The 27,736-nt window shown below is 37.5% G+C and overlaps 1 protein-coding gene across 3 annotated transcripts in view; it reads right to left on the bottom strand.

Annotated features, from left to right (window-relative positions):
• The window catches only part of EPS8 (epidermal growth factor receptor pathway substrate 8), a 106,905-nt gene that overhangs the window by 61,524 nt on the left and 17,645 nt on the right, over nucleotides 1-27,736 (bottom strand). For 2 of the 3 annotated variants that reach the window (XM_030321820.1, XM_030321819.1), the window contains exons 2-3: nucleotides 9,938-10,017; nucleotides 7,963-8,039 (exon numbers count right to left, since the gene is read on the bottom strand). In XM_030321820.1, the coding sequence (XP_030177680.1) occupies nucleotides 7,963-8,039; nucleotides 9,938-9,996 (136 nt within the window). In that variant the 5' untranslated portion in view covers nucleotides 9,997-10,017. Of the gene's footprint in view, nucleotides 1-7,962; nucleotides 8,040-9,937; nucleotides 10,025-27,736 lie in introns of those variants that run through there. The other variant, XM_030321821.1, reaches the window with a different exon arrangement.

The following is a 27,736-nucleotide window of genomic DNA, read 5'->3' on the forward strand; positions in this document are numbered from 1 at the left end:
AATATAAATATGTTTCTTTCAGTTGATATGAAACCTCTAGACCTTCCTACAACTTCAGAGGTTGAAAAGTTCTGCTGAACATGAACTCAAACCAAGTACAAAATATAAAGCACATATACAGATCAAGAATGTTAACAGAATTTTTTAAAAACTTTGATAAATTCTTATTTCATAATATATATGAAAGTAATTATCTTTTCATTTATATTTATCTGAAACTGAGATGAAAAATACCTATGTCCTTTATATTACATCAGTCTGATATTATTCTGATATACTGTATTTTTGTTTTTGCAGCATTAAAGTTACTTAATAGAAACAGACACACTACAAAATTCAGTATCTGCTACCTTTCTTTTTTTGTTTGGATGATGACCTGAAGAAGTATGATCCATCCGTTCCTACCAAAACAATGTGATCAAAAAGAAAGATCTGGTTTCACCTTAAATTTTCTACTCCAATATACAAAACATAACCTTCACTTACATGACTATAGTCTACTTATCAAGAAAAGAAACAACCATGATTCTTCTGATTCTTAGCTGAGAATTAATCAAGGTGAGATATTAACAAATAGATAACTGTTCTCTGGAGAACCACTGAAATACAATATGTAACTGAGGAACATTTCTGACAAAAGCACTTTTAGAAATAATTACTATTTCTTTTTTTTAACTAAAAAATGTTTTTTAATGTTTATTTATTTTTGAGAGACACAGAGACAGTATGAGCAGGGAGGGGCAGAGAGAAAGGGAGACAGAATCTGAAGCAGGCTCCAGGCTCTGAGCTGGAGGCTCAGTTCCAGGCTCCAGCACAGAGCTAGATGTGGGGCTCGAACCCACAAACCGTGAGATCATGACCTGAGCCAAAGTTGGACGCTTAACCAACTGCGCCACCCAGGTGCCCCAGAAATAATTACTATTTCTAAATAGTGCTGTATGTTAAGTGATGCATCATGGGAATCTACCCCCAAAACCAAGAGCACACTGTATATACTGTATGTTAGCCAACTTGACAATAAATTATATTTAAGAAGGAAGGAAGGAAGGAAGGAAGGAAGGAAGGAAGGAAGGAAGGAAGGAAAGAAAGAAAGAAAGAAAGAAAGAAAGAAAGAAAGAAAGAAAGAAAGAAAGAAAGAAAGAAAGAATCACTATTTCAGAATCACTAGTTTATCATTTTCTAGCACAACTCTCTATGGCAGACTCAGAACATGAAGGTGGTTCTATTTCCTGTGGTCTGACCTAGAGCAAAAGAAATGGCAATGGTTGCCATGGTATCCAGTTGTGATATGGCAACCCCAGGACATTCAAATGCTTCACTGAGTCTTTCAGATAAGTGAAGCCCAATGGCGTGTAATTCAAGTTTCTCATTATGAAGTAGTAAGAATTTGTTCTCCCTAATTTTCTAACATAGTTTTTTAATCCCATAGAAGCTTATTTTATAAGTACAATAGAAAAACACTGACTATTCGATGATATTTGTAAAAACAAAAACAAAAACATGACATTAACTGATCACTCTGATTGCCTGGGAGATAGATGTTATTTCGAATATTCCACATGAAAAATCCATTTTAGAAATTCTTAAACTGCTTTCTCTCCAATGCTACACAATAAATAAGATGTATGTGTTATAAGAAATTACCTTTTAAAGACCCTAAAAATATATAAATGCCACGAAACGGATTTATAAACAAATTAGTAGTTCCAATGATTTAAGTCGATGAATAAATAAAGGTTAATGTTAACATTTTAATAGGAAATTCTGAAAGAAGGTTCCTAAGAGGCAATTATGGTACATTTCTTTTTTTATGAGAATCATATGTACTCTCAAATACAGTCGTAAATAGTAAGCATGCTCCTAAGCTGAAAATCTCACCAAAAGCCTTAAAAAAGTATGAGAAGTCTAAATAAAGTCTCAATGATACTCCAGACAAAGCCTCTAATGATGTTCCCCACTTTAACAGTGGTTTTCATCCCTGGCTGCACACTAGAATGAACTTTGAAAAATAATGCCTTGCTAGAGATTCTAACGTAGCTGGTCTAGGGTGCAATTTGGGCACTGGGATTTATAAATGGCAATTCTAATGGACAGCCAAGATTGTTCCAAAATCTGTACAAAGGCCAACTCATCTACTACATGTTACCTCTTTAGGTTGAAAACTTTTCTTTCCTAATTAAGAGTGTAAAGCACGGCCAAATAGTACATTAAATAATAACTGAATAAATCCGGCAGCAGAGTTTTGGGTTTCTCATATATAGGCTGCTCAACTCCCAATATAAAAGCCTCAGTTTCTGTCTCCTTAACTTTCTCAATCTGAGTCAATTAAAGCTAGGAATAAACTACTTGATTGTAGTACCAATGGTTGTGGTTTTACTGCTTTTCTCACTTGCTTTTACACTGCAGAACAGAACATACAAACCCACAGAAACAGAATTAGGTGAATTCAGTGACCAATGATAAAAATTCTTTACAGGCTTTTTTTTAGCACTATTGAGTTGATATGTTTTTACAGATTTTTTTAGCATTATCAAGCTATTATGTGATAACCAACTTGCAGATCAGGAACATTAAATTCAGGTTTCATAAGACATTGAGTGATTAGGATATATTAATATAGGTTCATCAATAGTAACAAACACACCACTCTGGTGGGGGCTGTTGACAGTGGAGGGCTATGCATATGCGGGATGATAGATAGGAAATCTCTGTATCTTCCACTCAATTTTGCTATGAGTCTAAAACTACAAGTCTCAATTAAAAAAAAAAAAACAGGTAGGTTTCATTTAACTCTTCAATTAGTACAACGGCAACTATAACAACATGCAGGTCTGAATATTTAAATGCAATTCCCTTTGGTCTGTATTGCTGTTTATATACACAGCAAAATTTATAAGATCTAATATCCAGAAAATTTTATTTTCTTTTTCCAAAAATTAAGCATATCTTAAAAAGTAAGTATTTTGCAATTAAAAAGAAAAAAAATGTAACATAAAAGCAGCTGCTGAGTGGGGCGCCTGGGTGGCTCAGTAGGTTAAGCATCTGACTTTGGGTCAGGTCATGATCTCACGGTTTGTGGGTTCGAGCCCCACGGTGCGCTCTGTGCTGACAGCCTGGAGCCTGCTTCAGATTCTGCGTCTCCCTCTCTCTCTGTCCCTTCCCCTACTCGTGCTCTGTCCATCTCTCTCAAAAATAAACATTTAAAAAAAGTAACTAAAAACAAAAAAAGGTCATTTTCATAAAACTGCATTATTTAAGAATGAATTTTCCTGGTTTGTCCCATGAGGAGAAAAGAAGTTTAAAATTTTCAGATAAGGTGAAGCACCAGCACACTCTACAGAACTGAATTTTGACTCTTAATTGCCCAACTTCCTGATAATATATAATCATGAGCCATGTGCTTCATAAGAATTAAAAGAAAATCGTTCTTAAAAAAGAATATTTAAACGTTTTCTCCAAGTAAAATACACGCTGTAAGTGATGCATGTGGAGAAAAGAGAAATGGGCTTTAATTCGTGAATGCCACCTGAATGTGTAAGAGATTGCTTGGGCTTCAATTGTGACAGTTACACAAAGAGACTAACTCCTAGAAAGGGACAGGAAGAGAAGAAAGATAGGTACAAAAAGTAAAACATGTGGGGTATATATCTATTAAGACAACTGCTATATTCAGACATCTTGCTATGAGAAAGAGAAGGCAAGTGCTATGCAAAGATACAGAAAAGTTTACAGTAAAGTCAATTATACAGAAGCCATACGCTTTACAGACTACTTACATTCAATTCTTACCAGTACCTCCTGGAGAAGAAAAAAGAAAAATAGGAAAAACACAAATATATTTTCCTCCTTGCTATCTTTGCAAAAAAGTTCACACTGAAGGCTAGAATGAGACTTAAGAGGGTGCCCGTCTACCATACTTATCCAGTACTACTTGGACTCCAACAATACAAATCTTAAAATTACTATAAATGTTGGTAATGACAACAAAATATTGCTAACTGATGATTCTGTGAAACTTGAGTTTTTCTGGATAGAGGATGACTTTAAATACCTGATTATTATAAATGGCTATATTACAAATTCAGCAATATCTAACTTAAAGAGAAGTTACTTTTCTAGGAAGTTCAGCTATTCAGAACACAGCAGAGCCCACACTTAAAGAAGTCCTCTGAAGGGCGGAGAGATGTCACGACGTCGACACATCGAAACTTGCACATTTTAATATGTAGACTTTAACAAGACTCTCAACTCCCCACTCAGAATCTACTTACTCTACTAAAGATATTCTATCTAGCTGATCAGCCCATACATATCAGAAGCAATGTTAGAAGAAGGCACATTAACAACAGGGAAAAGTGACGGGTATGGGACACAGATGCACAGAAAAGGCAGCCACAGATATTCAAAAGGGAAACGATTTTGAATGATTTGGCGTAAAGGTAAAGAATAGATCTTCTGAACACACGACAGTACACAAGCTAGTGTGCATTGATGACCCTCCGAATCATCGACAAGAGATTACAGGCACCACACCCTGATAGAAGGGAATGTTTAATATATTTTACAAGTACGTCCCTTAAAAATGATATTAAATTTTAGTGCTTTAAAGACTTTGACAAGCAGGCTAACTACAAACTGTACATATCTACAAAATTTTCAATTCCCTGATAACACTAGCCAAATGAAATGTTACTGTCATGCGGTATGTGGAGGAGAATGAAATTAATATTTATTTTCTGTTTATTTATGTTGTCAGGGACTTTAGTGATGCAGAGCTTCTCACATACTGGCTCTGAAATTTCTTATATCATAATGAAGAAATGGCAAAACAGGGATATTACACTGCAGTATATTTTAACTACTTTCCTTGAATAAAATTACACATATCCAAAAGAATCAAAATTTATCATCATAATTCTATAATTGACAATACACTTACAGGATTTACAAAAAATATTTCTGGTAATATCTGGAATATAAGCTTAAAAAATATGATGAAGATTACCACTTGATCCTGTCCAAGTTTCACTGTAATTATATACCGTATGTATGACATCAAAACATCAAATTTGAGGGCCTTGATTAATCTGAGCACCCAGGACAAAAAATAACTCTCCTACATTCCCCCTCAACGCCATGACAGACTCGTTACTTCTGTTTCCTCATATAAACTTATTACCACAATATTATTATCATTTCTATTTTATAGATGAAGAAACGGGGGCCAACAGGTAAAATCACCTGCTCAAACTGGAAGTGCTTTGGTAGAAATGCCATGCTTCAGCCCCAAACTGCTTGGCCTCCAAAACCCATGATGCCTCTCTTGAGACAGAAGTTCCTGAGTTACTGAATCAGCCTAGGAGGCACATTATGGTGTCACATCTGAAAAGTGTTCTCATGAGAAAGACAAGCTGCATGAAACTCTAGATGCAGTATCTAACCTGTGGCCGGTGTATGAAAAACAACGGTCATTACTGTAAGACTCATGTTCCAGTGCACTAAACAGTATCGTCACATCCCAAAGAAGTTCGTGTACCATCCACAAAAGAAATGAACTCTTGATTTACTCAACTGGTTTAATCATTGTGAAAAGAAAAATTGTTAAGAAAATGCATACATTGTGACAAACTACATTACAAACCTCTCCTTTACCGCCTCCCATTAAAAAAAAAAAAAAGTTGAAACTGGGAGGTTAACCATTCTATATTAACTAACTACAGCTGGAACTCCAACTTATTTACTGAAAAAGATTGTTCAAAATCTGAACATATTTCTTCCCTGTCATTCATTCCATTCATTCCATGGGCATTGGACTGAGAGCCCCTTTTGGGAGGGAGGGGTGAGGATTAGATACCAGGAGGAATGAAACATCATCTGTAACTTCAAGAAGCTTAAAACCTGCTTACTTCTAAGCCAAACACATTTGCTAAGTCTTCTTTCTTCTTTGACTCTTGGATTTCCTCCATTCTTTCCCTCTCTTTATGTCCTCTGTTTTACCTATACACTGTTCATTTTTGTCACACTACACAAAGTTGTCACATTTTCTCACAATCAAGATTTTTAAAGTTATGTGACTTTGACAATCACCTCACCTTAGAAAGGAGCCTCAGCTTTCTCTATACGTAAAACACAGAAATTCTTGATTCACAGAAATTCACTGATTAAACCTGAAGATTTTCAATCCCCAGATCTACACTTTTATGAAGGTGCTCCTAACACAAAATAAACATTAAAATTTGAGGTGAATTCCACTTTTTTATCCCTTATCCCTTTCTTAGCTGAGAACAGACTTTTGGATCTACAGTATTTGTGAGATGATCAATAATACTCTTTCTCCTTAACAAGTCTCAAGGCTATTGTTTAGATGTCTGACTTAACCTGTTTCCATCCACACTCATCATACCCATCCTCAATACTGCTATGAGAGTGACCCAAGACAACAGAACTATTTTTCCTCTAACTAAAAAACTTCAGTGACTAGTCATTCCCCATAAACAATGCTCAACTTCCTTAGTATGATTGTTCCTACTGTGGCCCATGTTTATTTTTCTAATCTTATTTCCCAATGTAACACCTTGCACCCTCCAGTTAAGACCAAACTGTTCGCAGTTCATACATTCATTACATTCATTCTGCCAGTATTTTACTGAGAGTAAATTATACATCAGTCCCTGTGCTATGCTTAGGGAATCCCAAAGTAAATAAGGCAGATATGGCCCAATTTCACAGAACTTACAGTCGAGTTTATAAAGGACTCATACTGCTGTTTATGGTACTCTCCAGCCTCCCAAACGCCTGGAGAATACTACTTACATTTCAGACTTTAGCTCAAGGCTCAAGTCTTCTATGCAATCTCTTCTGACTACCGCCCCTACCCATGTAGAAGAAGTGACCACCCCCACTGCACCTCACACGCTGCCATCCAAGCTCATTTAGCTCTTTATTATAATGATGCATTTACTAACCTAACCTCACCAAAATAATGCATAATGAATATGTGTCTTATTCATCTTTGGAATGACTGAATGGTCATGGAAACAGACACTATGAAGACCTTGGCCTGGCTCACAGAAGTACCTAGACTACCTACCTAGAAATAAAAGACTGAAGGAATTCAGTATTTTATTTTTGCAAAAACCAAAAAGGCAAAAAAAACCCTTCTTTTTCAGTTCTTTCAAGTCATTGTCTAGACTGCAAGTCCCTTAAAGTCAAGAACCATATATTACTAGCTCTGTTCTGAGCACATATTAATTATAAAATACATATTTGTTGAATATATTCTCTGGATCTACTATTCACAACTACTAGGACATAATACTGTTCTTATTCTTTATTGTACAATAATAAAAGCCCAGACAGACCCTGTGAAAACAATGCATTCCTAAACACATGTAGTGTATGTCAGGAGTCTTCAATTTCTTCTTAGTAATGACTTCTATTTTATACCTAAGTTAAAAAATATATTATTTACATATGAGACAATCTAGAGAGGACAAGGGAAGTTAAAGAAGAATCAGGGAGAAAGCCTGCTGGTTTTGTAGTGCAGAGAGAAATACCGTAAGGACTGTTCCTCATACTATAGTGCTACCCAAAAGTTCAAGAGCTATAAAGGAAGAAGTCCTGTCAACTGTCAGCCTACAATCAAATGGATCAGTCATGAAGATCAACAATCATATCACAAATAATTGGCCAGGAAATCCACCTAAGGCACTGATGCCATATAAAAGACTCCTTAGAAAACACTATAATACATTTTGCCTGTGGCTTTAAATTATATGACAGTAAGCAGAAGTCACAGCTTTAGTAGCTTTTATAAAAACTCTTTTTTAAACAATCCTTATCTCTCACTACTTCACTCCAATTAACATAAACGAGGCATGGATTCAAATTATAACTTCGAAAACCTCGTCTGTGAAATGTGGTTGGAAATAGAATTATACCTCATCAAATAAACAAACATACCATAGAGGGCCTTTGCACTTGTTCTTGAACCGTGTTCTCTGTCCATTTGGGAAAAGGTGGGTGATGATCCGTAGCCACTGTAATAAAAAATGGTCATGGTGCAGGGTTAAAGTCCAAAGTAAGCAATAAAAATTCAAAACGACAAATAAAAATTCCAAGGTACCATAATCACCGTGAGTTTTTTAAAAACATACAGAGTTAATGATACCTAGGCGTCAAAATGAGCCAGATCCTGCTCTGGTCAAGAAACAGAACATGAATGACACTACCCTGATGTAGACTGAGGCAGATGTAAATCATAGCCACGTCTTAAACTTGAAGGCAGAACCTTAGCCAAGAAGATTCAACAAGGTTGAAACTATCTTAGAAGAGTTTAAGAGTGCCATACTAAATCGAGTTGTGAGCAGTGATCCAGTTATAAAAAGCACTAAATGACTCAATTTATAATGGAACAGACATTATTTTCATAAAAATTTAAAATGCAAAATAACACTTTATCATTAAATTTGACCAGCTTTGCCCTATTTCTAGCCTCCTGTTACTAATATGTTAGGTGAAGTAAACATATTATTTGAATTTTTAAAATTCATTCAGTAAACATTTATTAAACCCTAAAATCTAGAAGAATAAGGATAATGGCAGGGGACAGGGTTCAGCTAATAGAACAAGTAAACCAGTTACAACAGAATGTAACATCTGGATAACACTAATAGATTTCATCAGGATGTCCAAAAACACTTTACCGCCAAGTTGGCATTTCAGCAGAATATAAAAGTTTGGAAAGAAGCTCTACAGATGGGTGGAGAATTAAGTGAGGAAAAGGCATGCGGAATTGGCTCAAAGACGAGCCTGGTGTCCAAGGGAAAAAAAAAAAAAAAAAAAAAAACGTATCTAGTGGGGTATGCATAGAAGAGAGGAATGGCTTCAGACATACAGAAGGCAGATAGAGGGCTTAAGAAATAAGAATTAAGTTTTTATTCTCTAGATGGAGTATGTATATTAATACAGGGAAGTGACATGATCAAAAACATTTTTAAAGAAAATGATCCCAGAACTAATGGCAAGGTAACCACGTAGAGGGTGCTGCAAAAATTACGGTAGGAAAAAGGGCCTTAAGTAGGGCTAGAATAGAAAGAACAGAAGAAAGGGACAGAAATAAGAGTTCCCTAATAGAAGAAAATGTTATAAATTCACGATTAAATGGATATTTGTTGTAAGAAGAAGGAGGAAAATTGAGAATGTGGTCAAACTTTCTGGCTTGCATAACTGACGGACAAGGTAAACATGGCACCTGACAATACTCGCCTGGTGTCTCTTACTGGCCAATTATAAAGAGATTTGCAATAATCTTTACAGAGAGAAAAGATGAAGTATAACTCTTTACAAAGGGAGTAACCTGTGAATTCTGAAAAACGACTATATACCACAATGGCCAGTAGAAAATAACAACAATGTTAACCATGATATATAAGGGGATGGCAACTGAAGCCAGGGTTGTGATTTCAAATTATACCTGAAGCCACAGGGATAGTTCTGTTTGCTTGTCTGGTCTTTTTATTTGGTTTACGTAGTGGTAAGTATTCTGACAGACTGGACTAAGAGACCTTTAATTCTCCTCAAATGCCAATACTTTATAAGTCAAAATAGTAGAATGCTCCAGAGAAACTGAAAGCTCTGAAGCAAAGGACATGTTTAACTGTGGAAAACAATAATACATAAAATACCTAGAACAAAATGTCTTCTATTTGATCACTGTCATTGAGGTTGATGTTACTTTACCATCTTTTTCTCACTAGACACAGTAAACTTTTAATACTATCATACCTTAGTATTAGAAAGAGATTAAATATTAATGAGGAATAAACTACATAAATAAGTGGAGCTAGCTAGTCCTTTCATTAGAAACATAAAACAAAGCCACCAAATCAAATCCAAAAAGAACCCCAACAAATTAAATATAAATCTTCCAACCTACTTCATTTGAGATGGATACATTCCAAAGCCACTGGGATGATTAGAAATATGACCATTCATTGTGGTTTTCACTCCTCTGTTCTGAAAAAAGAAAGGTACGTAGATTAAAGGTAATAAAAAGGTCAAGACATTTCAGTTTCAAGTTATTCATTCAACAAATACAGTCACTGCCAGGAAGATGGCAGAAATATGAAGATAAAGATCTCCACCCTCAAAGAGCTCGCGCACCAGAAGTACAGAGGGACACAGAAAAAAAGATTCAACTGGCATTTAACATTATGTACTAGAATTATAAGCAAATTTAGGTGAGTAAAAGAAAAAATCTAAAATATAGTTCCAAATCCTCTACATATATAGGCTTAATTGTACATTCTGCTCAAACTCATAATCAAAGGTCAGTTTTATGATGTTTTAGATGTTACTTTGTGTATTGTTTCATTAGGAAAGTAATACAGGTTCATTACATTAAAAAACTTGAGAAATACAGGGAAGTACAAAATACAGAAAGGCACAAAGGGGAAGAATACCACCCAGAGCCCTACCATTTAAAGATAACCATTTAACAGTCTGTCAATTTCCTCCAGACTTTTTCCTGCATCTACTTTTCTTCTTTCTCCCTTCCTCCTATTCTCCCTTCCTTCAAAGCACATTTGACATCTTATACATACACACTTGGATACACCTTTTTTTTTCCAAGAAGGTATCCACTTACATATTCCTTCCGCTTTTCACGAGAAAGCAATTTTTGAAGTCAACACCAAATGATATTTAACTTCAGAAAACATTTTTAATATGTTTCACAAATTGAACAAATTCCCTCAACAAGATGAATAAGTAAAACTTCCTTACTGCTAAATCCAACGGCCTTTTCTTTCTTTGTGCTTCCAGACAATACTGCTACACCTGATCTATTTCTATTCTCTCCTGAATACTTGGTCCTTCCTAGGTTCTATGACACTAAACAATTTAGGGTCTCATCTTATTTTTCTGACTTTTGTAGACATTATATCACCGTGTTTTCTCAATAACTGAGAGGTAGGTAGGGCACGTCCCAGCTTTATTATAAGACAAAGGCAAAGGGAGCAGAAGAATTAATAACTACTGAGTGACTATTATGTGTCAGGCAATAAAGCTGATACTGCCAAGGTGAACAAAACAGTCCCAGCTCTAGGCCAACACTCTAGTGGGAAAATCAGTCACTTAGTGAATAAATATGAAACTACAGAATGTTCCCATTACAAAGGAAAAGTTTAGGGTGATATGGAGGTGCATATTAAAAGAGAATGTAATTCAGATTAGGAAGCCATCGAAAGCCCACATAAAGAAATTGTATTCATGATCAGTAACTTCAAATTAATTCTTTCTCATTCTTCAGATCTCAGTTCAATCACAATGCCCTCAGGGAAGCTTTAACTCACCTCTCTTCTAGACACAAAAGCCCACTATCAGACATTCCAATACTATAATCAATTTTTCAAAGTATGTATCACAGTTATAGGTTTTCATTTGTGTAACTAAATGACTGATTCTTCACTAGACTAAAAGCTGCATAAGGGCAGAGACTTTTGTTTAATGACTGCTGTTTCTCAGGCAGCAGGAACAATACTAGGCATAGAATAAGTGTTAATTAAATATTTATTCAAGGAAAGAAAAAAAAAGAAAGTCCATGTCCCACTTTTGAAAGGCTGCATTGCATTCCTAAGGATATAAAATTAATTCATATGAAACACAAATAAGTCCCAATGTATAAGGCTCCATTTTAAATCTATTTAAAATCCTATTTTAAATGAAAAAGCCAGGTCGACTACCATAATTTTGGGAAGGGCTGAGACTTGACGTAGCTCCTGAAGAATAACTAAGAATTTATAGAGGTCCTCAAAACACTCAAGTTTAATTCAAGCTTTCCCAACAGTCCTGCCCATATTTATTCACAGCTTAGAAGCAAATTTCTAAATTAAGGAACAAAGAAATACTGACCTCTCCCCTAGATAAATACTGCATTTACAAAATTACATTACATTTATGTTACATTGTTGTATTCTGTTTTTGTTGTTGCTGTTATTGTTTGTTCTCCTCCAATTTATACTTGGATGCAATGCATAGTGTACAGGTCAACCAGTTCTCTGGGGAAAAATTAAATCCTGATCTGTACTGCTTACCGATTTCCATGGTATGAATACTTCCACTATGGTTCATCTCAAGCTATCAATACTTTTATAGCAGCTTACAAAATTCTTAAGTATTTCACAATTGGTTCTCATAAACCTATAGGATCCGAACAGAGCACATAACTGTTACATTCTAGAATGTGGGCCAGGACAGAGGCCTGGAATAACATTCTAGATCTAGAGCCCATAGCCAGACACATTCATTCACAGTTAGAAGCCTGGAACTCTATTCTGGCACTGACTAGACTACACAAGTCAATTAAGCCTCTGTCTCAATTTTCTCACCACCAAAATAGAGAAAATTCTTGGATCCTTCTAACTCACAGCGCTAGTGAAAAACTCAAATGACGGATGTGTAAGTTTCTTCTAAGTTTTTTTTTAAGTGTGCTTTCAAAACAAGCTGGTTCATTCAGTATATAAGTTAAACGCTAGGGTTTGAACTGATTTTGATCTGGTGTGCATTTCAAAACCACAGCAGCTGGTTTAATGAAAAGTGATAGCCACAGCATCTCATCCTTTTCATGTTTAATTCTTCATGACAGTCAAATAAATGCGTGGTTTGTGTTTTGTTTAAAACAGTGATCTGTCAGAATAAGAGAATATTAGAAACAGGAATAGAAAATGTCAATTTGCTAAATTGGATTTTAAATATAGAAACTTTTCCTCTTTGGCAATCACACTGTCACTTGTCACAGATGCTCATGCAGCAATATGGAGTTTCCAAATCCTTAACTATAGCAATTAGAGTGCGCACCTTACAAAGGAAACAATGACAAATGCCGGGTTTTCCTTTAGGCTTCTAGAAGACATATCCAAATTACAGCTATGTAGATCATATATATAACTGAGAAGAACCATCAAGTCTTACTAGAAAAAATACAGGTGTTTTCATTTTTATTAACTATTAAGCAAAACAAAACTAAGGAGATAAACACTTTCTTTATCACTTTAAAGATGTCATAAATTCAGTTAACTCTATTAAGTTAGCTAGTTAATCCTACTAAAAGGGTACACTAAAACTGTCATAATACCTTGTACAGATGTGAAATTAGAGCTTCACTTTCCTTATAAAAACACTTTTATAAGTCATAGTTATTATAATTTTCTTCTTTTCTACAGAAAATAACATTCTTCAGCAAGTATTAAGATAAAAGTGGTAAATTTAAGATCTAAGTTAAGCACACCAAAAATGTTAAATACTGAAGTTTTCAGAGTAGTTGGAGTCCGTGAAAATCATCATAAGCAGAAATAAATGAAGCTATCTATAATATGGCAAAACCATAAAGTTAAATTTGGTATTAGAAAGTGTTACGATCCCAAATATAAATAAATATTTAGATTCCCTTTCCTTTTCTTTACTCTTGCTAACACACAATATCAGTTTTCAAATTGCTGAATGAGTATGTAGTCATTACTCAATGTCAGAATACCACCTACCCAATCTGGCTACCAAACTGCTAGTAGCTCTCTGAAGACTGAGCTGTCCTTGAAATAACTTGTTCTCTCAGAAAATGTCACAGACTTCCTTTAACTTTTTGTTTATTTATGCTTGACAGAGTATCTTGAGGTATCTCTACTTTGATTTCAATGTAATTAAATTCACGTCTCTTCCAGTCAACAGTTAGCTATGAATAGATCAGTTTGGAGGAAGTCAAAAGTTATATAATAATTTTCGACTGTGAGGGGGGCATGCCACTAACCCCCATGTTGTTCAAGGTCAAGTTTATAAAAGTGGGTCTTCTGAGTGCTCATGCACATGTAAATAGCGTGTGATACCCATAAATTTACCTGGATCGTTAGCATTTCTTCCATTATAATGAAATACATATTAAACTGGGGGGGGGGTGAGGGTAAGCCTCCAATTTAGTTGAAATCCTCCAACAAAAATAAAAATTTGGTAGGAAGGGGAATGAAATTCAGAGAGAGAAGAAATTGTCTTAACCTTTCTTTATTGCCCACTGAACCATATGCTGGGGGTTGGGTTAGGAGAAATGGCGGTTGGATTGGATCTTGAACTATTTCTCAGAAAAGTGTCCATTAAATTTCACAAGTGACATGAGGAATTTTAACTGAAATCTCCAAGTATTTATGTGGGAGTTTTCCTTTTTAAAAAAAATTTTAGGGGCCTCTGGGTGGCTCAGTTGGCTAAGCATCCGACTTGGGCTCAGGTCATGATCTCACAGTTTGTGAGTTCCAGCCCTGCATCGGCCTCTATGCTGATAGCCCAGAGCCTGGAGCCTGGAGCCTACTCCAGATTCTGGGTCTCATTCTCTCTCTGTCCTTCCCCCACTCATGCTCTGTCTCTCTCAAACACAAATAAACATTAGTTTTTTTTAATGTTTATTTATGTTTGGGAGAGCACAGGAGCAGGGGAGGAGCAAAGAGAGAGGGAGACAGAGTATCCAAAGCAGGCTCCTGCTGTCAGCAAAGCCCAACAGGGCTGGGGGGGGGGGGGGGGGCGAACTCAAGAACCCTGAGAGCATGTGACCTGAGCAGAAGCTGGACAATCAACTGACAGGAGTTTTCTTTTTTTTCATATACCTTGGCAAATAGGCTTGAATAAAACCTTTCCTCAAAATGTTTATCCCCCGACTATATTATTTCCACAATTAACAATGGACTTACAGTTAGCCTTATATAATGACAGCTGCAAGAAACTGACTTTTAAAGCAGTATACATTTTATTAGCGGAAGTTTCTGATTCAATTACCCTGCAACATAATTAATCAGCATAATTAATCAGGCCTCGGTGCCTCATCACCACTGCTACCATCCTTAAAAATACTGCCATTTACTCCATCACATGCAGCAGAGGTCTCAATAAAACTGCAGCTAAATCCTGGTCTTTTTTTTTTTTTTGGCAATAAACTTTTTTTTGGAACCACTTTATTTATATTTATAGAAAATCTGTGAAAACAGTACTGAGAGTTCTTGCATACCCCACACCCCATTTTCTTATTGTTAACATCTCACATTAGCATGACGTATCTGTCACAATTAATGAACCAATATAAGTATTTTATTAACTAAAATCAATACTTTATTCAAAGTTCCTTCATGTGTTTACCTAAAGCTGTTGGGTTTGTTTTGTTTTGTTTTTCTGTTCCAGGATCCTCTCCATAATACCACATGGCATTTAGTCCTCATGTCTCATTAGGCTGCTCTACACTGTAACCATGTCTCACACTCCCCCTTTGCTTTTGAGGATTATATTAGTTTTCCAGGGCTTCCATAACAAAGTGTCACAAAGTGGGCAGCTAAAAACAACAGAAATTTACTCTCTCACAGTTCTGAAGGCTAGAAGTCCAAAATGAAGGTGTCAGTAGAGCTAAGCTCTCTGAAGGGTATAGAGGAGGAATCCTTCTTTGTCTCCCCTAATTTCTGACAGTTATCTGGCTGGTAATCTCTAGTTTTCCTTGGCTTGTAGATGCATCACTCAAATCTCTGCTCTATCTTCATATGGCCTCCCCTGGGTGTCTGTGTTCAAATTTCTTTCTTCTCATAAGGACACCAGTCAGTGGATTGGGGTCGACCCTAATCCAGTATGACCTCATCTGGATTTATCAGCAAAGACCCTGGGCAAATGAGGTCACAGACATAGGTACCAGGTAGCAGGACTTGAACCTATCTTTTGGGGGAACACGATTCAACCTGCAATAATGACCTTGATAGCTTTTTTGAGGAATACTGTATTTTGATATTCTGTAGGCTGTCTCTCAGTTGGGATTTGTCTGATGTTTTCTCATGATTAAGCTGGAATTATAGGTTTTGGAGAGGGAGACCACAGAGATATGTGCCACTCTCACCATATCATATCAAGAGTCCACGCTTCTGGCTCTGAGAACATGGTTTATGCTAACCTTGCTCACTGACTGAGGCAGTATTTGTCAGGTTTCTCCATGATAAAGTGACCTCCCTCCCCACCATTCTACAGGCCTGTTTGGAAGGAGTGATCACATGCAGCCCACAACTTACAGGGTGGACAGTTATGCTCCACTTTCTACAGGAGGGAATATCCGCATAAATTATTTGGCATTCTTCTGTATGGGAGATTTGTATATTCTCCACTATTTACTCATTTATTCTATTTTTTAGTCAACAGAAAAGATGGAAAAACAAACAAGAGGGGATCAGATTCATCAAATAGAAACTCCTGATTATTCAAACCCTATAAACTCCTATTTCAGGTGCTTCAGACAAGATCTGAGTTAACCTTCCCTTCTGTTCTGGGTATAGATAGTGCTGAGAGGGAGAGCAGGAGAGAGGGAGAGAGGGAGAGGGAGAGAGAGAGAGAGGGAGAGACGGAGAGAGTGAAGACGAGAAGAAAGAAAGAAAGAAAGAAAGAAGAAAGAAAGAAAGAAAAGAAGCGACTAAAAAGGGATGAAATCCTCCTTCCTTCGGGAGGAATCCTTGGGAGGCAATTCCTTCCTTCCTTCCTCCTTCTCTTTCCTTCCCCCCTCCCCTCCTTTCTTTATTCCTTTCCATTCCTTCCCTTCTTGGGGGTGTTGCGGTCTTTTTTCTTTCCTCCTCCTTCCTTCCTCTTCCTCCTCATTCTTCGCCTTGTTTCTTTCTGGGTTTCCTTCACTTCCTTCTACCCTCCCCCTCCCTCCCGCCCCCGCCCGCCCTCCCCCCTCCCGCCCCTCCCGCCCTCCCGCCGCAGCCCATCGCGCCCTCTCTCCCTCTCGCCTGGCCGAGAAAGAAATTGAAGCATGGGAGAGATCACAGCCCTTAACAAAAAAAAAAACCTTGGCTAACACCACCAAAAGATGATTGGAATTTTAAAAAGTAAACATTATCTAGGAAGTTCAAATCTTCCCAGGCAGAAAGTTGTTGAGTGCAGATTCTCAGAAGAGGTAGAAGAATATTTACTGTGGGTATTTTCTCACAGAATAAGAATAAAAGTACAACTTTTTCTGTCAGTTCAGTTCTCAACTGAACACATATCAGGGAACAACATTTTGGAACAAGAAGTAAAGAAAACCATCCCACCTAACTCATCTCATCCCATTCCCAGGAATTTTTTTTTCAAATCTCTACTTTTTGAAAATCAGCCTTAAGGGTTAGTATTCACTGACATTCTATGAACCTTTTGGAAAGGTTTCAAAATGAAATTTTGTGCCACTGCTAGTGCAAAACAAAAGCTACTGAGGAACTTAGGATCTCACATATGACTATTTTTTATTGTGAGATATTCTTTTTCCATAGTGTGCCATCAGCCAAATTAGTACAGCTAAACACATTTTACAGAAGCAAACAGATAAAGAGCTATCTGGGCCTGATATAACCCATACTTTTCTATTCTAAATATGTTCTAAAATCGTCGTTATGGGTTTAGAAAGAAAAATACATTCTAAAATCACCTTTAATGAGCCCAAAAGTCTTGAATTCAAATTTCATTATGATGTATTAAGTGGCCTCTAAAAATAGTAAATCATAAAACCTCACAGGTACAGTGAGAAGAGTTTTAACCTACGGATGAGATATAACATTTTAATATTTAACTACCCTGCTGTCACATGGTTACCTCCCTCTGCATTACCCAGAGCAAAGGACATGAAGCAGTAAATAAGACACCACTGGTGACTCACTCTGCTCTGTCAGTACACTTCCTTACGAGGACTGATGGTGTACAAACATACCACACAGCTTTATAGCAAATGTAGCAAACGCCACACAAAGCGGCAAATGTCACCTTTAAGCAACTATTATACTCAATTCATCTTACTTTTCTAAATCATAAATACATCTCCCCAAGGTTAGTGTAAGTAAAAAATGCTTAAGTGTTAAACTACACGGGACTTTTTTAAGCAATGCAATTCTGTTTAAATGGAGGTTAAATAAAGCTTTCTACCAGATTATAATGTACATCACCCCCAAACTGCTTCCCAGATAGTTTATAAAAAGATGCTACTTCTCACCTCAACCTCATTTCTGCCTGTTTGCCATACTACTCCAACAGTGATCATTTCGGTAAGAGGACACAGAGATAGCATATCTCATCAAGGATTATTCATGATTTCAATTTGTTCTATATTGGCAAGATACAGTTTTAGAGATCCAAATGCCAGCATAATGGTTATATGGGGGCAGGTGTCTCAAGTTCAACATCTATAACTTTATAAGCCAACAAAGTCCATGACTGGACTAATAAGGTAAAACTCTCCAATCATGCTTAACGACTCCTTACTCCTATTATTCCACACTGTTTAACATTTTGTTGACAGAGATAACAGTGCATGCCTTTCAAAATACTATTTTTCACTTATCTTCAAAATCAGAGACAGTCCCCATATGCTACTAAAGAGTGATGTAACAAAAAACAGTCAAAACACAACAGAAAAATCAATTCCAGTCATTATCTACATTTGGCTGAATATAAAAATAACTGATAGTCCGTACTCCCACGAAGAAAACAAATCCTAACAAAACCTTCCTTGAAAACTCTCCCATCTTATACAGAAATTTTAGGGGGGAACAAAAAGAAGAAAAAGTAGGGGCTCCTGTGTGGGTCAGTCAGTTAAGAGTCTGATTCCTGATTTCAGCTCAGGTCATGATCTCCCAAACCGTGAGATCGAGCCCCATGTTGGGTTCCGTGCTGACAGTGGGGAGCCTGCCTGGGATTCTCTCTCTCCCTCTCTCCCTTTGCGCCCCCTCTGCTCATGCTCTCTCATTCCCTCTCAAAAATTAAAAAATAAATAAACAAACAAATAAATAAAGTTCAAGGGAAGTCAGAGGAGTGGGCCTAGAAACCAAAATCTTCCTCAAAAAAGGGTTGAATCAAAGAAGGTAAGATAAAGATCTTTAGAAGTGAACAGCACACGTAGGGGCACCTGGATGGCTCAGTTGGTTAAGTGTCCAACTTCAGTTCTGGTCATGAATTCAGGGTTCGCAAGTTTGAGCCCCACATCGGGCTCTCTGCTGTCAGTGCAGAGCCTACTTCAGATCCTGTCTCACGCCCTCTCTCTGCTTCTCCCTCTGTCTCTCAAAAATAAATAAACATTAAAAAGGAGAAGAAGAAGGAGGAGGAGGAGGAGGAGGAAGAGGAGGAGGAGGAGGAAGAGGACGAGAAGGAGAAGAAATAATGAATGGCACAGTGGGGGGAGGAGACATCAACAGGATCATTTATGCAGTTCAACGTGGCAAGTAAAAAGACAGAACGCAAAGTGGGCAGCTTATGCTGGGAAGGGGCTAGGCATTCAGTTCATAAAAACCTTCCTCCAGGGGCACCTGGGTGGCTCTGTCGGTTAAGCGTCCGACTTCGGCTCAGGTCATGATCTCACGGTCCGTGAGTTTGAGCCCCGCGTCGGGCTCTGTGCTGACAGCTCAGAGCCTGGAGCCTGTTTCAGATTCTGTGTCTCCCTCTCTCTCTGCCGCTCCTCTGTTCATGTTCTGTCTCTCTCTGTCTCAAAAATAAATAAACGTTAAAAAAAAAATTAAAAAAAAAAAAAAAAAAAAAAACCTTCCTCCAGGCTGTAATACATGAGCTGAGTAAGCCAGAAAACAGAAGAGCAAACACAGGAGACAGCATGGTACCATGCTTTTGTTAGACCAAAATTCAGTGTTTAGTCACCATATCTGTGTAATGCTATTCACAGTATAGACTAAGATTACATTTCTTTCATTGTACAATCTTTTGTCTTTAGAATTAATAATCATCTTACCTTCAACCCTTAGTTCTCCTTCATTTCCATTAATTTGATCCTTTCCCTCTCCACCAAAAGTGAAGTTTCTTTTGATGCATTTAAACACAATCTACTCTACCACTATTCTTATCTTTCTGCAGGCATCTCTCCCTGATTCCTACACCTTCCTGTTACAATCAATCGGTTAATCCCTAGGTCTCCTGTACAGCATTCACTGTGGTTTCCAAAGCAGCCTTATCCTACCCATTATTTCCTCTTCCTCCTATCTTCAATCCTTGTTTCTTGGATCCCAGGACTCCCTCTTCTTTACTTTTACTTTTTTATCTTGGAAGAGTACATACTTGAGGGTATAAGAAACGTAATTTCTGCAGCTTTACTAGGCTGAAAACATGTTTATTATACCTTCATAGATGGCCAGTAGTTTGTCTTGGTTTCCAGTGCTATCTTGCAAATTACTTTTGCTCCCAAATTTTGAAGCCATTGTTCTGTCTCCAGGGTTCCTGCTGAGATATTAGGTGGCATTCTGTTTCTCAGTGGCCTATTTTCTTCTTTCTGCAGTTCTGGAGTTTGGGAATCTTCACTCTTTTTCCCCTAATGTTCTGAAATCTCATGAATACACTGGTATAGACCTTTTTTTAATTCAATATATTAGAAATTCAATGGATCTTTTCCAATTTGAAAATCATGGTCCTTAAATTCTAGTAAATTTTCCTGAGTTATTTCTTTGATCGTTTCTTCACTACATTTTTTAAAAATTTTGCTTTTCTAAAAAATTCTATTGTTCTATTCTGAGGACTGAGCTTCTAATTTTATTGCCTTTTTACTTTTGTTTTTTCATTTCTTGGTATTTTGTTCTACTCTCTGGTGGCTTCCTTAACTTTATCTCCTAAGGTCATTTAAAATTTTTCAAGTCTTCTATCAATTTTCAATTTCCAGGAGTACATTTTTATGCCCTACATGTTCCTTTTATCATGATACTTGTTCTTATTTCCAGATTGCAGTATATTCTTTGATCTTTCTGAAAATATTAATGACAATACTTAACAGTTTTCTTCTTCTCCCTTTATTGTGCCTATTGCTGTCAATTTTGTTTTCTCCAGGCTTGTTTTGGTCTCTAAATTTCCTCAAATGTCTGATGATCACTGGTCACTATTCACAGTGAAGATAAAACACTTGAAGACTAATTAGAAAGTTCTGTGGGGGCACATGGGTGGCTCAGTTGTCAGTCTTGTCTGACTTTGGCTCCTCAGGTCATAATCTCAGGGTTCATGAGTTCAAGCCACACATTGGGCTCTCTGCTTGTAAGTGAAGAGCCTGCTGTCAGCACAGAGCCTGCTTCAGATACTCTGTCTCCCTCTCTCTGCCCCTCCATCACTCGTTCTTTCTCTCAAAAATAATAAAACTAAACATTAAAAAAAAAAAAAGAAAATCTGTGTAGGTGAGTGGGACTTGCCAACACATAGGTTTCACTGTGGAATTATCTGGCTGGGCTATTCCAGCGGGAGACCCTCAACCAACAGTATCCACAGGACTTTTGCACAGAAGGGTCAGATTCTTCAAAAAAGCATCTTCCAATGGAAATCCTGGAGAATATATATCTAACTGCCAAATTTTTGGAGATGAGTAGAGGACATGTGCTGAGAGTACCTCACTATTTAGTATTTCATTTTCCAGTTTCCTTCTATGCCTTGGTGTCCCCTACTCAAGAGTTCCCTAGCCCACATTCTCCACAGAATTAACTTCCAGTCTTGCTGGAGTGTGGGGAGGCATCTGGGGCCTAAGTTCACTTTAAACACACTTACCACTTAATTCTCCTGTTTTCAGCCTCACTCTCATTGTCGAGCCTTTCTGAGGTTCTGAAGGGAAAATCAGGCTGCTTCTCAGAGTCTCTCGCTAGCAGCTCAGGTGCCTGCTTCTTAGATCTTGTAGGTTAGTAACAATCACCCACAGGCTTTCCAGAGTCATTTTATCTCACTGAATTCCTGCATTTTTTTGAATCCCTTTGCTGTCACTCTTTTGAAAGGAGTGGAATAAATGTATGTGCTTGATCTGCCTTTTCCTGTAACATATTTTCATTGTCAAAACACTGACAAATATTTGTTAATGGAGAACTCAAGGGAAAAATTCAAGTCACCTCCAATATGAACTTGAGAGGTTAAGGTGGACTATAAAATATGAGCACAAGTTTATACTAAAAACAAAAGGACCAGAATAGCCGCAGTGAAAGCAAGATAAAAAATGAAGGAAATTTACCTCACATAAGTCAGCTGATATTTTGGTAGATATGTTTAACTGCCTGATGTTATATATAACAACAAATGCTGTTTTCAAATCCCAGGAAAGAAACAACAATTATAGTGAGTAAAAGTGAGGCAATATCCCCAACTACATCAGGCATTATTGTTGATTTAAAAAAATGCCTTGTTTTTCTAGAAATTAAACCATAGCTTTAACTGCACAGCAGTTAGGTGACTAAATGAAACCTGAAATTACCCTTAGATAAATAATCAGTGATGTATTCATTTTAATTATTCAGATTTTTAATCTGATTCCAAAGAGAAGCCCTATTTAAATGAATATAGGTGGAAATAAAATCTTTGTCAGCTCCCCAGAATAGAAGTCAGAGATATCTGTGCATTAGTTTTAAAATTCAAGTTGCCTAAGGGGTGCCTGGGTGGCTCAGTCAGTTAAGCAACCGACTTGGGCTCAGGTCAGGACCTCACAGTTCATGGGTTCAAGCCCCACGTCGGACTCTGTACTGGCAGCTTAGAGCCTGGAGCCTGCTTCAGATTCTGTGTCTCCCTCTCTCTCTGCCGTCCCCTACTCACACTCTGTCTCTCTCTCAAAAATAAATAAACGTTAAAAAAAATTTTTAAGTAAATAAAATTCAAATTGCCTATAAAAGTAGTGTGAAACTCTTTTCTTGGGAAGTTAGCTATTTACATAGTCATACGAATTAAAGAAAAAAAAATTAAGTCCAAAGGAAAAACATTTTTAATTGAGGCTACTAAATTTCATATTTAAAGACAGTATAATGCAAGCTTTGGTTACGAATAATATTACCCTTGAAAAATGTCTACCATATAATAACAATGGAAGCTCTCAAAAATAGGAGTAAAGTTCCTCATAAACATGAAACCATCCATGAACAGGGATAAATTTAGACATATCTCTATTTGCTGTCGTCAAAAAAATAATGTTCATTTATAAGCATTTTAGTAAGTCACGGTGCAAGCGCTTTCTTATATTATCTTACTTAATTCTTACGCACCTTATGAGATTGTTGAGAGGTCACAGATACCAGACAGGCCAAGGCCCCTCACCAAGAGGGTTCCTGGCTTTGTGTGAGAAAGAATTCAAGAGCAAGCCCTTTATAGGGAAGGGACACAGATTTATTATACATAGAGGACTGGAACAACTTCACAAAGAAGTGGTCTCTCCTCCCAGATAAGAAAAAGGACCCCTGCTTTGCTTGTAACAAGGGTTTTATCAGTGTTTTGTTTTGTTTTTTAATTAGCTGACCATATAGGAAGGGGCATACTCTAACTATGGGTTTATCACTTACATTGGGTGGTTAGTTTTTCCATTGTCTTAGGTTGTGGAATTACCCACAGGGGAGATTGTTAATAATGTCCAGTCTTTGAGGCTTTTACTGCCACAGAGAGTGAGGTATTGTGGTTTTCTATGAGTTGGATCTTGTGACTCTTTCTATGACCTACTGACTTTCAGCCTAAAACCAAAATGGCTTTACTTTGGTCAACTTGTCCTTATTATCCCCATGTTAATGAGGAATCTGAGATTTTTAACTATTGGGTACTTCCCCTTAACTATGGATAAATCTGGAATTTGGAAACTGGTCAGGGATATGTCAACACTGATTAAATAAAAGCCAAAAGGACCTTTGTAAATAATTATTCAAATAAGATTCATTCAACAATAATTGCCACCAGCCAATATCAGTACTAATTTATTCATTCATTCACTCATTCAACAAGCATGTACTATGTAACCATTATGTGCCCATCAGGGATCTAGATGAGCACTGATAAATAAAACTTCCTGTGATGGTGAAAATGTGCAGTATCACCACTGCCCAAAACAGACGCTGAGTCCAAGTGCTGAACACCTGAACTGTGGCTAGCACTACTCAAGAGCTCTGATTTTAATTTTATTAAATTTAAATTAGTTCATACTGAAATGTAAATTGCCACATCTGGCTAATGGCTATCATACTAGACAGGTGAGCTCTAGATACTGAGCACACAGTTAACAAACAGATCTGGTTCCCACCTTCATGGAGTTTACAGTCTCGTAAGAGAGCCAGCATGAAGTAAGTACAATAATAAATATAATATTATAATTTGTTAGTGGGTTAGAAGAAAAAGGATAGAAAAGATAGTATTTATAAAGGTTACAAAGTCAGACTGAGTCACATGTAGCTAGGAACATCTAAAAACTGTATGATTCATTTTGAAAATGTTATTTCAAGCTTTCCCCCTTCAAAATCCAGAATAATTAGTGAACCACTGAAACAAGATAATTAGTGAACACTGAAACAAAGAGTTGATGCATTTTTTGAAACTGCTTTCAATGTGTTAAGACCGATGCACAGAAACAGTGCTGTTGGCAAAGAAATTTATGTAAAAATGATTCTGAACAAGGAATGTTCTTTGTATCCTGTTAATATCTTGAATTTAAACAAAATAAAATTAAAGAGAGTAGGGAAGAAGAATCATAAGAAATAAAACAATAAAATCTATAAAATGGCAAATTCAGGTACTTCGAGTTTAAAAATGTGGATTTGATGGGTCAGGAAGTGAGAGAAAAACAAGTGAAGTACTATTCCACTTGGGGTTAAATGGAACTTTTTTCATGGTAACATGTCCCCTTTTGGGCCAGTGTCATTTTTTAGAAGGAGGAGGAGGAGGGGGGGGGGGGGGGGGGGGGGGGGGGGAGGAGGAGAAGGAGGAGAAGAAGAAGAAAGAAGAAAGAAGAAAGAAGAAAGAAGAAAAAGAAGAAGAAGGAGGAGGAGGAGAAGGAGGAGGAGGAAGGGAGGGAGGGGGAGGGGGGGAGGAGGAGGAGGAGGAGAAGAAGAAGAAGAAGGAGGAGGAGGAGAAGAAGAAGAAGAAGGAGGAGGAGGAGGAGGAGGAGAAGGAAGAGGAGAAAAAGGAGGAGGAGGGGGAGGAGGAGGGGGAGGAGGAAGAGGGAGAGGAGGGGGAGGAGGAAGAGGGAGAGGAGGGGGAGGAGGAGGAGGGGAGGAGGAGGAGGGGGGAGGGAGAGGAGGGGGAGAAGGAGGAGGAGAGGAAGAAGAAAGAAGAAAGAAGAAGAAGAAGAAGGAGGAGGAGGAGGGGGAGGAGGAGGGGAGGGAGAGGAGGAGGAGGAGAAGGAGAAGGAGAAGAAAGAAGAAAGAAGAAGAAGAAGAAGAAGGAGGAGGAGGAAAGGAGGGAGGGAGGCAGGGAGGGAGGGAGGGGGAGGGGGAGGGGGAGGGGGGAGGAGGAGGAGGAGAAGAAGAAGGAAGAGGAGGAGGAGGAGGAGGAAGAGGAGGAGGAGAAGAAGAAGAAGGAGTAGGAGGAGAAGGAAGAGGAGAAAAAGGAAGAGGAGGAGGAGGAGGAGAGGGAGGAGGGGGGAGAAGGAAGAGGGAGAGGGGGAGGAGGAGGAGGGGAGGAAGAGGAGGGGGAGGAGGAGGGGAGGGAGAGGAGGGGAGGGAGAGGAGGGGGAGGGAGAGGAGGAGGAGAAGGAGAGGAAGGAGAAGGAGAAGGAGAAGGAGAAGGAGAAGGAGAAGGAGAAGGAGAAGGAGAAGGAGAAGGAGAAGGAGAAGGAGAGGAGAAGAAGAAGAAGAAGAAGAAGAAGAAGAAGAAGAAGAAGAAGAAGAAGAAGAAGAAAATAATAAATGCTTCCAGGAGTTACATTCCTAGATTTGAGCACCTGGAAAAGAAACAGAGCAAACACAACTCAAGATAGTGAATTAATAAGTTAAAGAGAGGTGCTTGGGTCAGCTGAGGAAGGGAGAACCACCAAACACTTTCATGTTCCCGGATCATATGGTGTGAATTTTTGTTTGGGAAGTTAAGATAGACTTGTTTGGGTAAGTAGGCTAGTTGAAGTTAAAAGGAAGAGGAAATTTGAAGAGGGATCTAGCACAAGGGCTAGTAATGTCACATTTGCATTTCTTTCCATTCCCATCATTCCCACTTTTAAGCAAGTGGGAACCCTGCCTATAGGCTGAGGTAAGTAAAACGGGGGGGAGAAGCATGACCTGATTTAATTGAAATGTGTTGTTCATAAGAAGAACAAGTTTAATATTTCTAAATAGCCCCCCCAATTATTCCAGCTCTTTATTAAATAAACGAGGTATAATTTAGCTGGCATAATCACTGTCTACCATTTTAAACCAACTGTTTTTATAAAATCCATTCACTAAGAGATCTAAGCTACCACTACGAGCGCTAATAGCATTGAGAGGAGGAGGAGGAGGAGCTAATATTTATAGAGCACTACGTGCCAGGCACAATTCCATTGCATATATTTGTTTTAATTGTCACAACAACCTCATGAGTTAAGACCATTACTATGGACTTTTACAGATGAGTTAAGAGAGGGACAGAGTTTAATCAAAGTCCCAATAAGTAGTTAGTATGAAATAAAATCCAACAGCTTTGCCATATAAAGGAAAATAATGGTCAGAGTTTGTTTTTTGCCCCAAATCACATGGTCACCTAGCATCCAAACAGAACTAATAGGATTTTTTTGTTTTGCTATAAAGCTATTATAAATGAAAACACATACATTTGTATGGAAAAGAACTAACAGTGAAGCTTTACTTATAAAGAAGAAAGAAAAACCACTGGATTCAGAATGTTCATGAAGTAAAGGCAGGAGACAATCAGGAGTGTCAGAAATATTATCAAGATAAAGGCAAGGGTCAGACCAGAATAAAAACAATGGCCCCTAAAATTTCAAAGAATTACAAAATTCTAAAGGGTCATGGCATCACCTTGACTTCTGATCAGCAAAATCCATGCCTATTACAGAGTACTTCTCTATGGTAACATATTTCCAATTGTTTAATGGCAATCAATAAAACTAGAATTGACTTTTATATTCAACTTTCAGATAGCATGTTTTTACAAACATGGAACATATGAATTATTATAAAAGAAATGTGTCAATATGTATATTTCTTCAAATAGGCTCTATTCCTTCAAAAAGCCTCTATGAAAATGTAGAAATAATCCATTCTGCCTCTATCAAACAGAATGATACACAGTGGGTGCTTTTCCTCCAACTTCTTTGGAAAATTTATTTTCTCGGGAACTTCAACAAATCAACCTAAAACGTGTTGCTTTTTCTAACATAATCTTACATAGTTTTACTGAATTTGATGAGGAAGGGAGTTAAGTTTTCCTCAAGCTGCTCAACTAAGTGTCAGCCTAGGTTTAACTCAGCAAAATCTTTTAAAAGTTCAATATATTACTCTCTAAGAGAGATATATGATTGTTTCTGATAAACATGTTTTTTTTAATATTTGGTATTATTTCTTAAAAATAGTTTTCAAACTCAAAATATTTGTGTCATGTAAGCAGTAAAAATCTATTAATGAGAGGTGCCAGGATTTTAAGTGATCTTTTGATAATCTAAATTGGAATCATTTCAGAAGCTTCTGTAGATAAAATCTGAATCAACCTAATACTCCTGCCTTCTAAAACTTAAATTTATTATTCTTTATTTTTATGTTTTTTAAAATTTATTTTTCAAGGAGAGAGAGACAGAGCATGAGCGGGGGAGGACCAAAGCAAGAGGGAGACATAGAATTTGAAGCAGGTTCCAGGCTCTAAGCTTTCAGCACAGAGCCCGTTGAGGGGCTTGAACTCACGAACTGTGAGATCATGACCTGAGCTGAAGTCGGACGCTTAACTGACTGAGCCACCCATGCGCCCCAATCATTCTTATACATAAATCCAATCAATGGTTCCCCACTGCCCTCCAGGA

The sequence above is a fragment of the Lynx canadensis genome, chromosome B4 (assembly GCF_007474595.2).
Source record: "Lynx canadensis isolate LIC74 chromosome B4, mLynCan4.pri.v2, whole genome shotgun sequence".
NCBI classification, from domain to species: Eukaryota; Metazoa; Chordata; class Mammalia; order Carnivora; family Felidae; genus Lynx; species Lynx canadensis.